This window comes from Galeopterus variegatus, unplaced genomic scaffold (genome assembly GCF_000696425.1).
Source record: "Galeopterus variegatus unplaced genomic scaffold, G_variegatus-3.0.2 Scaffold295, whole genome shotgun sequence".
NCBI classification, from domain to species: Eukaryota; Metazoa; Chordata; class Mammalia; order Dermoptera; family Cynocephalidae; genus Galeopterus; species Galeopterus variegatus.
In genome coordinates this window covers 505,782-520,429 of record NW_007726406.1, presented here as the reverse complement: position 1 = coordinate 520,429, position 14,648 = coordinate 505,782, and the positions used below count along the sequence as shown (strand labels likewise).

General features: G+C 36.2%; 1 protein-coding gene across 1 annotated transcript in view; it reads left to right on the top strand.

Moving 5' to 3' along the window:
• NCAPD3 (non-SMC condensin II complex, subunit D3) overlaps positions 1-14,648 on the top strand; it is a 75,474-nt gene that overhangs the window by 34,576 nt on the left and 26,250 nt on the right. Inside the window, exons 15-20 of the mRNA XM_008567131.1 lie at positions 1,809-1,882; positions 2,418-2,552; positions 4,667-4,887; positions 12,201-12,392; positions 12,727-12,824; positions 12,938-13,053. Of these exons, the coding sequence (XP_008565353.1) occupies positions 1,809-1,882; positions 2,418-2,552; positions 4,667-4,887; positions 12,201-12,392; positions 12,727-12,824; positions 12,938-13,053 (836 nt within the window). The remainder of the gene's footprint in view (positions 1-1,808; positions 1,883-2,417; positions 2,553-4,666; positions 4,888-12,200; positions 12,393-12,726; positions 12,825-12,937; positions 13,054-14,648) is intronic.

Below are 14,648 nucleotides of genomic sequence, written 5' to 3'. Positions count from 1 at the left end.
TGGATAACCTTTACCAGTGTGAGAAGTTTCCTTCTATTCCAAGTTTATTGAGTGTTTTTATTATGAAAGGTGTTGGATTTTACAAATGTTTTTTCTTCATTTATTGAGATGATCATGTGGTTTTGATCTTTAATCTATCATTATAGTGTAATTTACATTGGTCTTCACTTGTGGAATCAACGTGTTATTCCTGAGATAAATCGCAAGCATGGTATATAATCCTTTTTGTTACTTGCTGGATTTGATTTTCTAATATTTTGTTGAGAGTTTTTGTATCTAAATTCATAAGGGATATTGGTCTTTTTTTTTTTTTCCTTGAGATGTTTTTGTCTGGTTTTGCTATCAAGGTGATACTGGCCTACTATTATGAGATGGGAAGTGTCCTCTTCTGTTCTTGAGTTTGTGAAGGATTGGTGTTCATTTTTTTTCTCTAACACTTGGTGTAATTCTCCAGTGAAATCATCTGGTCCTTGGCATGTGCATGTGTGCGAGAGAGAGTTTTTTGATTACTAATTCAGTCTCTTTACTTGTTATAGCTGTATTCAGATTTTTTTCAAGTCAGTTTCTGTAGTTTGTATCTTTCTAGAAATTTGTTCATTTCATCTAGGTTACTTAATTTGTTGGCATAAAATTATTCATAGTATTCCTTTGTAATCCTTTCTATTTATGAAAGGTTGGTATTGATATCTCCTCTTTCATTCCCGATTTTGCAATTTTAATCTTCTTTCTTATTTTCTTGATCAGTCTAGCTAAAGTTTAGCATAAAATTATTCATAGTATTCCTTTGTAATCCTTTCTATTTATGAAAGGTTGGTATTGATGTCTCCTCTTTCATTCCCGATTTTGCAATTTTAATCTTCTTTCTTATTTTCTTGATCAGTCTAGCTAAAGTTTGTTAGTTTTGTTGATCTTTTTAAAATACCTACTTTTGGTTTCATTGATTTTTCTCTATTCTTTTCCATTCTCTATTTCATTTTCTTAAAGTTCCTTCTTATATACCAGCAATTTCTAAAGTGTGGTTTGGAGGCCCCAAGGGGTTGTTAAGCCTCCTTCAAGGGGTCCTCGAAGTGAATACTGTATTCATAATAACGTCAAGACATCACTTACCTTACACATTCTGATTTTCTCAGAAGTGTGAATTGGAATTTTCCAGAGGTTTTATGATATATGAAATTGTGACAGATTGCAGGCAGAAACAGATATGAGAATCCAGCTGGCTTTTATTAAGTCAGACAGTAAAGAGTTTGCAAAAATGTAAAATAATGCCATTCTTTTCACTTTTTTGTTTGTTTGTTTGTTTTGGAAAACATAGTTATTTCTTATTTAAAAATGCTGTTTATAATCTAGCTACGTCTTGCTATTTTAAAATGAATTATTAAGTGTTTTTATAATTTTCAGTTTAAATTTCTAGTCGTATTAAAATATGTAATTCACAAGAGGCCTTTGAGTGAAAAGTTTTAAAGCTGCTATTATATATTATCTTATCAAATCTTTAAAACAACCCTGTGGGCTAGGTATTTCTTTTTATAACTAAAAAAAATAGAAGGGCTAAATAGTTCATTCAGAATTTTAGAGGTAGGAGCCAGGATTTAAAACCAAATTTTCCAGAATTTATGCACTTTCTACTGAATAGCTCATTAATCAAGTTTTCTTCCTTTTCTGTACCATTTCCTACTCTGATTTCTTAGGATTTAGAACAAACCAGTTAGGGAGTCTTTGAGATGAATGCATCTTCTTGGCCTTGTGTAGTGAAAGGTTGGGCTCCGTGTGGTCTTCCATAGAGTGACGACTCTGTGTTTCCTCCACAGTGCGATGTGTCATGGCGATGCTGAGGAAGAGGGTCAGGGACGAGAAGACCAATGTCAGAAAGTCTGCGCTGCAGGTGCCTGTCTTCCCTGCACGTTTCTTAATGTGCTGCCTTTGTAAGCACTGAAAACTTGGAAATGCAAGGGAGTATTTCTAAAACCCCGCAGGCCGTATTCATTACTTAAATTGCTTTTTACTTAACTGTTGATCCTGATCCTGTTATATATAAATTGAATAAATGAACTGAAAGATTATCTGTTTTTAAGCTTTCCTACCAGTTTGCTGGCTCTTTAAAAATCACAAATTTATATCCTTAATTTCTTTTGTTTAGAATAGGGATTTCTTAACCTGAGGACCATGGGTGGATTTCAATAGGTTCATGAAATTGTTTGTAAATATTTGTTTTTATAAAACGTTTATCAAATTTTCTCTGGAGAGAAGCCTTAGCTTTCATCAGATTCTAAAAGGTGGGATGTTGCGGGGAGGAGGGATAGATCCATGATGCCAAAAAATGTTGAGAACCACAAACTTAAAGTATTATCTGCCCACAGTTTGGGTTTCTGTGTTTATGCTATGCAGTCATCACTTCGTGTCACATATCTGCCTTCTAGGTGTTAGTGAGTATTTTGAAACACTGTGACATCTCCGGAATGAAGGAAGACCTATCAATTCTGCAGGACCAGTGTCGAGACCCTGCAGTATCCGTCCGGAAGCAGGCCCTACAATCCCTTACTGAACTACTTTTGGTGAGAGGCAAGGCATTACGTATCGAATGAATGGTATTTTACATTAAAAGTAATTTGGCATAATAATTACCGTTGACCATCGGAAACTCTACCAAGTCCATAGGACTGTACAAGAAGAAAAGAAGTAGTATCTTTCAATTACTTATGATAGGCTATGCTTCTTAGGAACTGACGCTAGAGAATACTAATTGTTAGCTTTTTGTTGACTTCAACTTAAAGCTCACATAGAAAAATAAATTTTAAAATTAATTTGGTTAAGCTAGAGGCCTAGACTAATATTTGTCAATTAAGACATATACTGTATAGATGATATTGCCAGAAAAGCAGATCTACTAATTCTATATATAGTTTACTTCTGCCAACTAATTTGTTACACTTTCCTCTGTGTAACCGAGATGGAAAAAAGAGAGAAAGAATTTACTCAAAGTACCATCAATGAGGCCTGGAGGGCCTGCCCCCCATCAGGGGAGCAGCCCCAATTCAAAATCAGCCTTTCTTTTTATTGACAAGACAAGGAAGTTTCACAAGAAAAATCAGTTGATTCAGTCATTAAGGAAGGACATAAAAACAGGCAGTGTAAAACTTGTAAGAGCAGTAGGTTAGCAATGTGACATTCCAGAATGTAATTTGTAAAAAGCTAGGTTAATTTACCAACAACCAGCTTGTCCTTAGTAAACATTTTCTCTTCCACATACTTCCTACAGCAGTTTCCTTAGCATATTTAAACAGCATTTAAGCAGTTTCCTTAACATATCTTAAGAACAATCAGTAGGTTAAATAGTCAATAGTCATTCAAGCCAGAATCAAACCAGCAACCTAAAACAGTCAAAGTACAGAATCCCATCCCTAAACAGTGATTAGAATTGATTAGATGGCTTTTGCCAAACTTATCTGTGGACTTTTGTCTCCTACTCAAGAGCCTTTTGGCTCATTCATGCATTACCTAAAAATCCTATTCTNAAAGGACATAAAAACAGGCAGTATAAAACTTGTAAGAGCAGTAGGTTAGCAATGTGACATTCTAGAATGTAATTTGTAAAAAGCTAGGTTAATTCACCAACAACCAGCTTGTCCTTAGTAAACATTTTCTCTTCCACATACTTCCTACAGCAGTTTCCTTAGCATATTTAAACAGCATTTAAGCAGTTTCCTTAACATATCTTAAGAACAATCAGTAGGTTAAATAGTCAATAGTCATTCAAGCCAGAATCAAACCAGCAACCTAAAACAGTCAAAGTACAGAATCCCATCCCTAAACAGTGATTAGAATTGATTAGATGGCTTTTGCCAAACTTATCTGTGGACTTTTGTCTCCTACTCAAGAGCCTTTTGGCTCATTCATGCATTACCTAAAAATCCTATTCTAAGACCTAAGGAGAATCAAGATTTCTAACCCACTACACTAATTGATTATAGAAGAATTTTAAAAGCATGTTTATTTCTTTATTTCATAATAGAAGGCATCAAGAAATGCATATTTTGTCTTTTCCTGTCAGCATCCATTCTAAGGGCTCCTGGGGATAAGTATTATTTGCTTTTGATTTTGAATGACCAAAAAAATGCTGATTTACTACTGCTAATAAAATGATGACTTTACTGTGTAAGTTCAGAATTTCAGTATGTACTGGTTTACAGTAAGCTGGAAGTTGAACTTTTTTTTGCATATATTTTGAACGTTGACTTTTTTTCCATTATGGTCTACTTGGAAAAGTGATTATTTTTGTCATGTCTCTCAAAACATTGATCACAACTTCACTGACTTATATTTAGACTTCTTTTTTTTTTTTTAATTTTATTTTTTATTATACACCCATGTGGGGTACAATGTTGATTTTCAGTAATTGTGTAGAATGTGTTGGTTAGATCAGTATAGTTAGCTTATTCATCATTACAATACGCAATCATTCTTTGTGTCCATTGATCAATTCCTCATTAGCCCCCCTCCCCCTCCCTTCCTCTTTTCCACCTCTAGTTTTCTAAAAGTTCAACATATTACTGTGATTGTTGTTTCTTTCTCTCTCTCTTTATTGTTCATTCGTTTATTTATGGATTCATTCCCAGTATGACTTCTAATAGGAACAGACCTTCTGATGTCAAAATTTTTTAATTCTAAGGCCCAACCTAGATGTGTTCAGATCCAAAAAGCCTGGCTGACAGGGGTCATCCCCATCGTGATGGACTGTGAGAGCACCGTACAGGAGAAGGCCTTGGAGTGCCTGGACCAGCTCCTGCTGCAGAACATTAAGCATCACAGCAAATTTCACAGTGGGGACGACAGCCAGGTGCTTGCGTGGGATCTTCTTGCTCTTCTTACCACAGAAAGCCAGGAACTGAGGTTTGTTAGCTACATGACTTTTGTTCCTTGTAGAAAGCCAGAAGGCTTTTTGTTAGTAAATTTCTCCACTGATCATGAAAAATCAGCTTTCCAAATTACTTAGTGTATGTGAGGACTCAATCTTGGTTTTGTTTCTTGACCTACTTCACATGTCTTCGTGTTTTTGTAGTGACTATTTTTGTGACACCTTTTTGATCACTTCCTTGCTTCCCTCTGAGTGCTCTTCAGTTTTAGATTAGGAGTAAAAAACTACCCAATACTAGTTATTATGAAAGGTAACTTCCTAGTTCTTATAAGCTAAACTTTTTCTAGTGTTTTATTGGATTGGTGTACTTAATAAACTGCAATACTTTTTTTTTCCGTTCAATAATATTTATTGAGCATACACTGTGTAAAGTGAATATTGTAGTAAGAGTTTCGACCTGTGATAGAGGAATTATCATACAATAGAAAGACTAATAGATTTAGTATCTGTGGCCTTGGCAAATCACTTCCTCTCTCTGGGCCTAAGTTTCCTCACTTTTAAGAGCAGCCAGTTGGATTACATGATCTCTTAAGGTCCCTTTTGGTATTAACACTTTATTACTGAAAATGTATTCACTCAGTAAATATTTTCTGAGTACCAACTATATGCTTTACTGAGAATCCTAGAAAGGAGGGATTTAGCCAGCAATAGAATCAGCTGTTTTTTCACTTTTTGTAGGCTTACGTCATTGTGCACACCCAACATATTAAAACTTCATGGTAATGTAATGAAACGTAGTGACATTCTTCACAAAAAAGCAGGAGAGACCACTGTAGATCATGAGAAGCTGTTGGGAGGTTTATTTCATGTCTTTTCTTTTTTAAACTTTTATATTGAAGTATAGCATGTGTAGAAAAGTATACAAACCCTGAGGTCAATAAATATCACAAAGAAAATGTACCTATGTAACCAGCACCCAGGTCGAGAAATAGAACACTGCAAGGCCCCAAAAATACCCTCACACCCTTCCCATCAGTAATCTTCCCACCTCCTCTGACATAATTGCTTCTTTGATTTTAACACCATGTATTGGGCCCGCCCGGTGGCGCACTGAATAGTGCGCCGCTTGGGAAGCGCGGCGGCGCTCCCACCGAGGGTTCGGATCCCACATACAGACCGGTTCCCGCTCACTGGCTGAGCGAGGCGCGGGAACAACACTGAGGGTTGCGATCCGTTGCCGGACACGGAAAAAGACAAAAGACAAAAAAAAAAACACCATGTATTACTTTTCTGCATCCTTGACCTTTGTTTAACTGGAATTCTTCCGCATATCTGGCTTCTTTTACTCAACGTAATGTAAGATTCGTTTGAGGTCATTGTGTGTATAGCTGCAACGCATTCATTTTCATTTCTGTACATACATGCACACATAGATAATATGTATGTAGATGACATCTATGACTAAACCACAATTTATTTATCCATTCTACTCTTGAGAGATAATTGGGTTGCTTCTAGTTTTTTTCTCCCCCCAATGGCACTTAGTTTTTGTTTTTGTTTTCCCAGTGGCTGGCTGATGTGGCTTCCAGGTTTTCATTATGATGTATAATGCTGCTATAAATATTCCTATACATATCTTTTGGTACACATGTGTACACACATCTGTTGGGTATATACCTAGGAACAGTATTGTTGAGTATGTTTTTATTCACCTTTAGTGGACACTGCTAGACAGTTTTCCAGAGCAGTTGCAGCAATTTACACTTTGAACAGCAGAATTCCAATTGCTCCATATTTTGGCCCACATTTTGTATTGTCAGTCTTTTTCTATTTAGCCATTTTGGCGAACAAATAGTGATATTTTATTGTGGCTTTAATTTACATTGCCATGTTGGTTAATGATATTGAGCCTTTTTTCTTATGTGGATTAGCATTTAGATACGTTTGTGAATTACCTATTCTGGTCTCTTGTCCTGTTTTTATCAGGCTGTCACTCTTGCTTGCTCATCTGTTGTTATATGTGTTGCACATACCTCTTCTCACTGTGTGGTTTGCCTTTTTACTGTTAATGGTGTCCTTTGATGAGTTTAGTTTGTCAGTGGTTTTCTTAATGTATTTTTGAAGAAATCTTTTCCTGCCACAGGGTCATATAGATGTTCTCCTATATAATCTCCTAGACGTCTGGTGGTTTTTTGTTTGTTTGTTTGTTTTGGTTTTCTTCCCTTTACACTTTAGGTCTTTAACTTATCTGCCATTGATTTTTCTGTACTTTATCAAGTAGGGACAAGATTGATGATTTTCTAAATAGAGATCCAATCAATCTAAAATTATTAATTGAAAAGACCATCATTTATTCACTAGTTTGCAGTGCCATCTTTATGACAGGTCAGGCGTTCATAACTCTAGTTCAGAGTTCTCTGTTCTGTTTCATTCCATTAGCATATTTGTTCCTCTTTGTGTCAGTAACAGCTGTTTTAATTATTGTGGCATTATGAGTTCTTATGCTCTTCTACCCTATCTGGGTACAGTTCTTCAATATTGTCATATTTATTCTTAGCCTTCTTTATTTGTGTGTAATTCACTGTTAAATTCATTTATCGACTTATTATCACTGCATTTCTCATTTATAGAATTTTCATTTTCTTCTTTGTTATACAGATTGAGTATCCCTGATCTGAAATGCTTGGGACCAGAAATGTTTTGGATTTCGGATTTTTTCAGATTTTGGAGTATTTGCAGAATACATACCAGTTGAACATCTCTAATCAGAAAATATGAAATCTAAAATGGTGTAATGAGTATTTCTTTTGAGCATCATGTCAGTGCTCAAAAAGTTTTGGATTTTGGAACATTTCTGATTTTTGGATTTTTGGATTGGGGAGCTCAATCTGTCATTTCCAGTTCTCTTCTGAAATTATCTATCTTGATTGTTGTTTCCATGATTAACATGTTCATGGTTGCTTTAAAGTCTGTGTGTCTGATAACTCCACAGACCCAGTGGCTCTGTTTCTCCTCGTTTTGGGTAATGTTGTCTTGTCTTTTTCTATGCCATTGCACGCCAGAAAAATTGTGGAGATAATATAAAGTTCTGGGTAGAGTCTTCTAGAGAGGATTTATATTTGCAGCTGACAGGTAGTTAGGTTAGGGGCACTTCTACAGCACATCACTTTAATCCAGTCAAGGACAGAGAAAATGTGAAACTGGGCAGCAGTGATTGTGTGGGCACTCATGCTTTTAGAGTATAGAACCCAAGCCCACTGCCAGAGTATTAACCAGGCCTACCTTTTATGGCAGGCCCTGAACTCCATTTTTTGTGCTTTGAACCACATGAGTATAGCTAACCCTCTGTTTAGCCACCTCTGTCCATATTGGCAAATATTTAAGGAGGAAAAAGTGGCCCAAAACTCATGTGTTAACATATTTTCTGAAATTGCTCTTGGCTTCTGGTGAATTTCATGGCAACAGACAAAGAAACAAAGAAATATGGGCTTATTTTGAAACCTGGAGTTGGGTTGTGGTTGCAACTGCCCAGGGAGGTTGTAAAATGAAAAGAAAAGATGGAAATTTAGAAGAGGAAATTTGAGGAAGATATACATTTAAGAGTTTGACAGGGGAAATTAGCCCTGCCGAAAAGACTTAAAAGGTGTTAAGACGCAGAGGAACAACTATGAGAAAATGATTCAAGTGGAAACAAGGAAGAATCTCAAGCAAAATGAATAGTCAATAATTCTGAATGTCTCAGGCATGTTACAAATAAAATTTGTCTCAAACAAGTCATTTCAAGTTAGCATTTCACACCCAACTAAATTATTATTCCTTATACTAGTGAAATGAAGTCACATTAAGATAAACAAAAAACTGAGGGTATATATCAGCAATAGCCCTTCACTAATGGACCTTCTATAAGGGATATACTTCATGAGGAAGGAAAGAGAATTTAGAAGGAAGGAATAGAATACAAGAAGAAACGTTTGCTAAGAAATACGTTAAATAAGTCTAAAATAATCATAGACATTAAAATCAGTAACAGCTGGTCTGACAAAGGGCAAAGTGAAAGGAAAAAAAATCAGTAACAGCAATGATAATGATGACGACTAATTGGGATGATTGCAAGCAAGGTGAAATTAAAATATAAAAATTATGTAAGATGAGCTGAAGTGCCCATCAGAGTGAGTGTGCAGTTTTGCATCTTCTTGCATTTCTAGCATTGTATGAGGAGACTAGCAATGTGATTAATATTAGACGCAAGACTGCAAGCAGCCAGGAATGACTGTGATGTAGCTTCTCAGCCAGGAGAGCAAAACTCATGCATTGCAGAAAACTCAATAAGAGAAGATAGAATAGAGAAGTGGGGTAAGAAAAAAAAGGGAAAGAAACAAGCAGAAAATAAAACACAAGGTAAATAAAAATCACCAAATAGATGTATAAATTAATCCAATTAAAGTCAGTAATCTCAATAAATGTCAGTAGCTGAAATTTAACAGTTAATAGATAAAACCTTTCGATACAAAAATCAAAATCCAATCATGCTGTTTATAAGAGCCACATCTAAAATAAAATGATCAGAAATATTGAAAGTAAACCTAGGAAAAAGATTACTAGGGAAATAATACAAAAAGAAGCTGTATCAATTTTATGTAAAACAGAATTTAAGGGAAAAAAATAAGAATCAGTTATAAAGAAAGTTACAAATAATGATAAAAGGAATCACACCAGGAAAAGATGTATGTCCCTAAGGACATATATAAAAACCACATGCCCAGCAGTTAGAAACGTATGTCTGAGCTTGTGTAAACTGGTTGTAAAAATTGATCGTGTTCTGTTTCCTAGTGTCAGTGTTAACAAATCTCAACAAATCTGTATTATCAGATAATGTTCTCAGAGCATGATGCAGTTAAGTAGTTGTGGGAAAGCCCAAAAAAGAACATTTGAAGAATAAAAAAAAAATACTTCTAAATAACTCCAAGGTCAGAGACCAATGAATTGAAAGGTTTTTGTAACTGAATACATACCAAAACTCGTAGAATGCATCTAATGTTGTACTTAGATGGAAATGAGTAATGTTCAATGTGTATCAGAACAGTAAAAGAACTAAAAATTAATGAGCTAAATGCTCAATTTAAGAAGTTAGAAAAAGTAACTGAGTGGACTTGAAGAAAAGAAAAACTAAAATTAAGACCAGATATTAATAAACTGGGAAAGAAGAAAAACTGTCTTCAAGAAGCCTAATGGAAAAGGCAAACTTTTGCCAAAATTTGCCAAGAAAAAAGAGAAAGCACAAATAAACAATATTAATGGTAAATGGGTGGTACAACTACAAACATGTTACAGGCCTGTAAAATTTTCAGAATTTTTTTTTTTTTTTTTTTTTGAAAAAAGGCGTAGTTCTATATAGATATTTATTTATCTGAAGTTACAAGTCAGTAGGTTTTTTTGATACTTTAATAATTTATTTTTTATCATTATTACCTCAAACATTTACCATTTTTTTGTGTTTGGGAATTAAAGTATACAATAAATTGTTGTTTATTATAGTCACCCTATAGTGCTATAGAACACTAGATCTTATTTCTCTTTATCTAGCTGTAATTTTGTTATCCGTTAACCAACCTCTCACTGCTCCCCTTCCCCTCTTCTTCCTAACCTGTGGTGACCACAATTCTACCCTGACTTATGTGCAATCAACTTTCTTAGTTTCCACATACAAGTAGGAATGAAAACATGTAGTATTTCTCTTTCCATTCCTGGCTGGCTTACTTCACTTTACATAATGTCCTTCAAGGTGATTTGTGTTGCTGCAAATAACAGAATTTAATTCTTTTTTATGGCTGAATAGTATTCCCTTGTGTATATATACCACATTTTCTTTATCTAGTCATCTGTTGGTGGACACTTGGGTTGATTTCACCCAGTTAGGTTGTAGAAAAGAGAAAAAGGACTAAGAATAGAGCTTTTCAAAATCACCAGTTAAAGCGATTATAAGAAAAATAGAGATTAGTGAAGGGAAATGAGATCCCACAGGTAGACCAGAGTCTAAGAGCAAAGGCAGTGGTCCGTAACCCATAGAGGCCATTTAAAATGGTGACTGAGGAGTGGCAGTTGGTTTTGATGTTAGGATAGAGGTTGGCAGTGCTGTTCAAAAGCACAGGTTAGTGTTTGTTGAATCTCATTCTGACTAAATGAACAACGGGGCTGATTGAGGGTGGGTGGAGGCTTGCTGGAGATTTCTCAATTGACCTGGAGGTGTGAGTTGTCAGAGAAGAGCCACATTTGAGATTTCAAAAATGGAAGTTCAGAGAATTTTTTCCCTATTCTGTTGGCTTCATATAGTAAATGTCACTCAATGTTTTGTGTGATTCTTTTTTAATAAATTTAAAAATATTTGTTGATTTCCTGTATCTTGTGGTGTTTAGACATAAGTCAGATATAAATCATGTTGTGAGCTAACTACATTAAAACTCTTAACATTTATGATGAGGTTTGTAATCCATGGCTAATTTATTAATAAAACCATTCATTTATATGCACATGCTTGTTGTGGTGTGTGGATGTGTTTATTTTGTTATAGCTGCCTTGTTTTGCATGCTTTGAGAATTTGCTTTTTTAAAAAATTTAATGAGAAAATCTTATTAATCTGTGTGTGTGTGTTTTCACAGCAGTCTAAGAAAAATTAATTGGGGAAAGAAGTGTATTTTTCTCTTCACTTGAATATATAATATATCACTGTCTCATGAGTTATATTATCTCATTCAGTGCTATGGGAAGAAGTAAAATTGTTTAAAAACAGTAGCGACATAACACAAACACTTTAGTACATCAGGAGCATTTTTGTTTTATTTTAAGAAGGTTTGAAATATCTGTTTCTGAGTGGTGTTATGTAGTAGGTTATCGCAAAGTTTAGCTTGTTTAATATCACCATATTTAAATGCTAGAATGTCATTACCCTCCAATCCTTCCATTGAAAAAAGGACAATGTTTCTATTTTTTTGTCACTATAACCCTATAACATCTGAATGCATCTGTTTTTGGTAACCTTTCCCATATGTTTGTGTAGAAATTTTGGAGGGAATGAGAATAAGGAGGGTCTCAAACGAGTTACACAAAATTTTATTTTTTGCTTTAAAAAACATTTTATGAGGGGAAAAGTAAATACAACTTATTCTCTAATAAAATTAAAAAGCTGTCTAGTTTGGTATCAGATATGCCCCTGGCCAGGAGCCTCTGCATGGATGTTTTATGTGCAGAGAAATCCTAGAGCAACAGAAATGGGTGCCTTTCCAGTGGGGGGCTGATCTGAACAGTTACATATATGTATACTTACAATTCTGCTTTCCCATCTTTTTTCCAGCCGCTATTTGAACAAGGCATTTCGTATCTGGTCCATGAAAGATAAGTTCTCTTCCGCTTTCATAAACAATATGATATCTCACACTGGCACGGAACATTCTGCCCCCGCCTGGATGCTGCTCTCCAAGGTTGCCTACTCATCACCCAGGCTGGACTACACCAAAATAATAGAGTCCTGGGAAAAAATCAGCAGGTCTGCATGCTTATAATTTAGCCACTGATGGACACCAAAGATTCTTGGGAACAAGCCTGTCTTAAGGAAGTGGGTTATTTCATAGTTATTTGTGTAGAGATCTTTTCTTTAAGCTCTAGCATAAAAACAAACATAAAAAATAAGAATCACTTTTAACTGTCAGTTTACCCTTTGTCCAAGTACACTGAGTGCTTTAATGTTCCTTCGGCTTGATTCCTAAGCCATGCTGCCTATCCTTCCCCCTCCAGTGTTAGTAATTCAGAAGAAAAGGCATTTTGCTGGCAGCAAGATTTAATTTGGCTTTATCTTGGTATTTCTTCTGCCCTTTCTCTAGTCAACAGAATCCCAATTCAAACACCTTAGGACATATTCTGTGTGTTATTGGGCTTATTGCAAAGCATCTTCCTAAGAGCACCCGGGACAAGGTGACTGGTGAGTGTCTTAGAGAATCCTTCTTAAAAAGGTGTTGCTGTTCACTTACGTCTTTTATATTCATACATATATTATAAGCTGTTAAACTTCAAGGGTTTCGACTTCCTTCTTAGATGTTGTCAGGGGTAAGCTGAATGGATTTCAGTGGTCTCTGGAGCTGATCAGTTCAGCTGTTGATACTTTGCAAAGCCTTTGTAAATCATCTGCAGAGACACCGGTGGAGGAACAGGTATGGCCACCAACTCTTCTTGGTGTTTTCTAACTTTCTGTACTTAGGCTCGTTACTCTGTTTTGAAGTTTTGAGGAGTGTGCTCTATCAATAGAAGACCTGTGAGGATGTGTAGTCCCCAGCAGCAACACTTATGTGACTAGCAGTTAACATGCCCCAAGAAGATTCAGGTGCTGAAGACATAGGGTTCCCGTAGGTAGTCACCACCTCGGTTCCAGGTGCAAGTGTCTGAGTAAGGTGCGCCTGTTGATTGACATTCATTTCCCCATGAGACCTCTACAAGGTTATCTTTTGATAAGTTGTAGACTAGGTGCTTGTGATACCTCAGATATCCTTCACTTCCACCTTCATTGCAAGAACATTTAATAGATAATTTTTCAAATAATCAGGAAGTTTACTTCAAACCAGATCTTTCCATAACACTGGAAAATGCCTGTTACTGTGAGGTTACAGTACTCAAATATCTCTTCCTGGTGTCATGTCTTGTTGCCCACAGCCTACAGCTAATGTTTTTATACAGATGCATAAGCACAAACTGACCCTGCACGGTGCAGTGGCAACAGCTTACTAATGGCAGAGCTAGGTCTAGAGCTGAGGACAGTGATCGCTTCCCAGTGTTCTTCTCACCAGCATTGGCTGGAAGAAGTGTCTGCACATGGGCCATCGGAGCCAGAAGTCACTTGCTGCTTGCTAATGGCCCACAGTCAATAGATCAGAAGGCTATAGTTATCAGAACCTGTGAGAAGACAGAATTGTCTTCAAATTTAGAAACAGAGCTAGAAGAGGGGTAGAACTTACTACTCTGTTACAAAAATGGCCGAGGTTTTAGCTCTGCTGACACCACTTCCCCTGGTGGTAGGCAGTGGAATAGGGCCTTGAGATTTTCTGGAATTAGGATATTTTAAATCCATATGACCCATTGTATCCCCTAAACACATGTCTATTTTTATTTTGTCTATAAATGAACATTATGTGCTTTACTGAGAACAACAAATTACCCAAAGAATAGGTGATCAAGACATAGCTTGACAGCAGTATGTGTGAAAATAAGGGCTCTGGGCATTTCTCTTACCTATAAACTTGCTATGAGTTAGTAGTGGACCGATCTGGACCAATGGGTGGAAATTACAAGGAGACAAATTTTGGCCAACTGCAGAAAGTACTTACTGAGGTCTGCCTAAAATGGAGGGGCTTGCCTCAGAACACATTCCTAGCCATAGGAAGTGTTCACGAGAAGCTGGACAACAGCTTGACATGCACATGGAGAGAATTTCAGGACTGGATGGTCTCGATGGCCTTCCCAGATTCTGTGATCTTAAAGTTATTAGACCACCGTCATTCTAGCCTTGAGGTCTCACACAAGTTGGCCTTTGCCTCCTCATCAGGATAAAGTATACGGATTTCAGAAGCTCTCTTGATCAACGTTGTAGTCCAGGTTGTACAATCTATCAAAATCTTATATTAGACCACCGTCATTCTAGCCTTGAGGTCTCACACAAGTTGGCCTTTGCCTCCTCATCAGGATAAAGTATATGGATTTCAGAAGCTCTCTTGATCAACGTTGTAGTCCAGGTTGTACAATCTATCAAAATCTT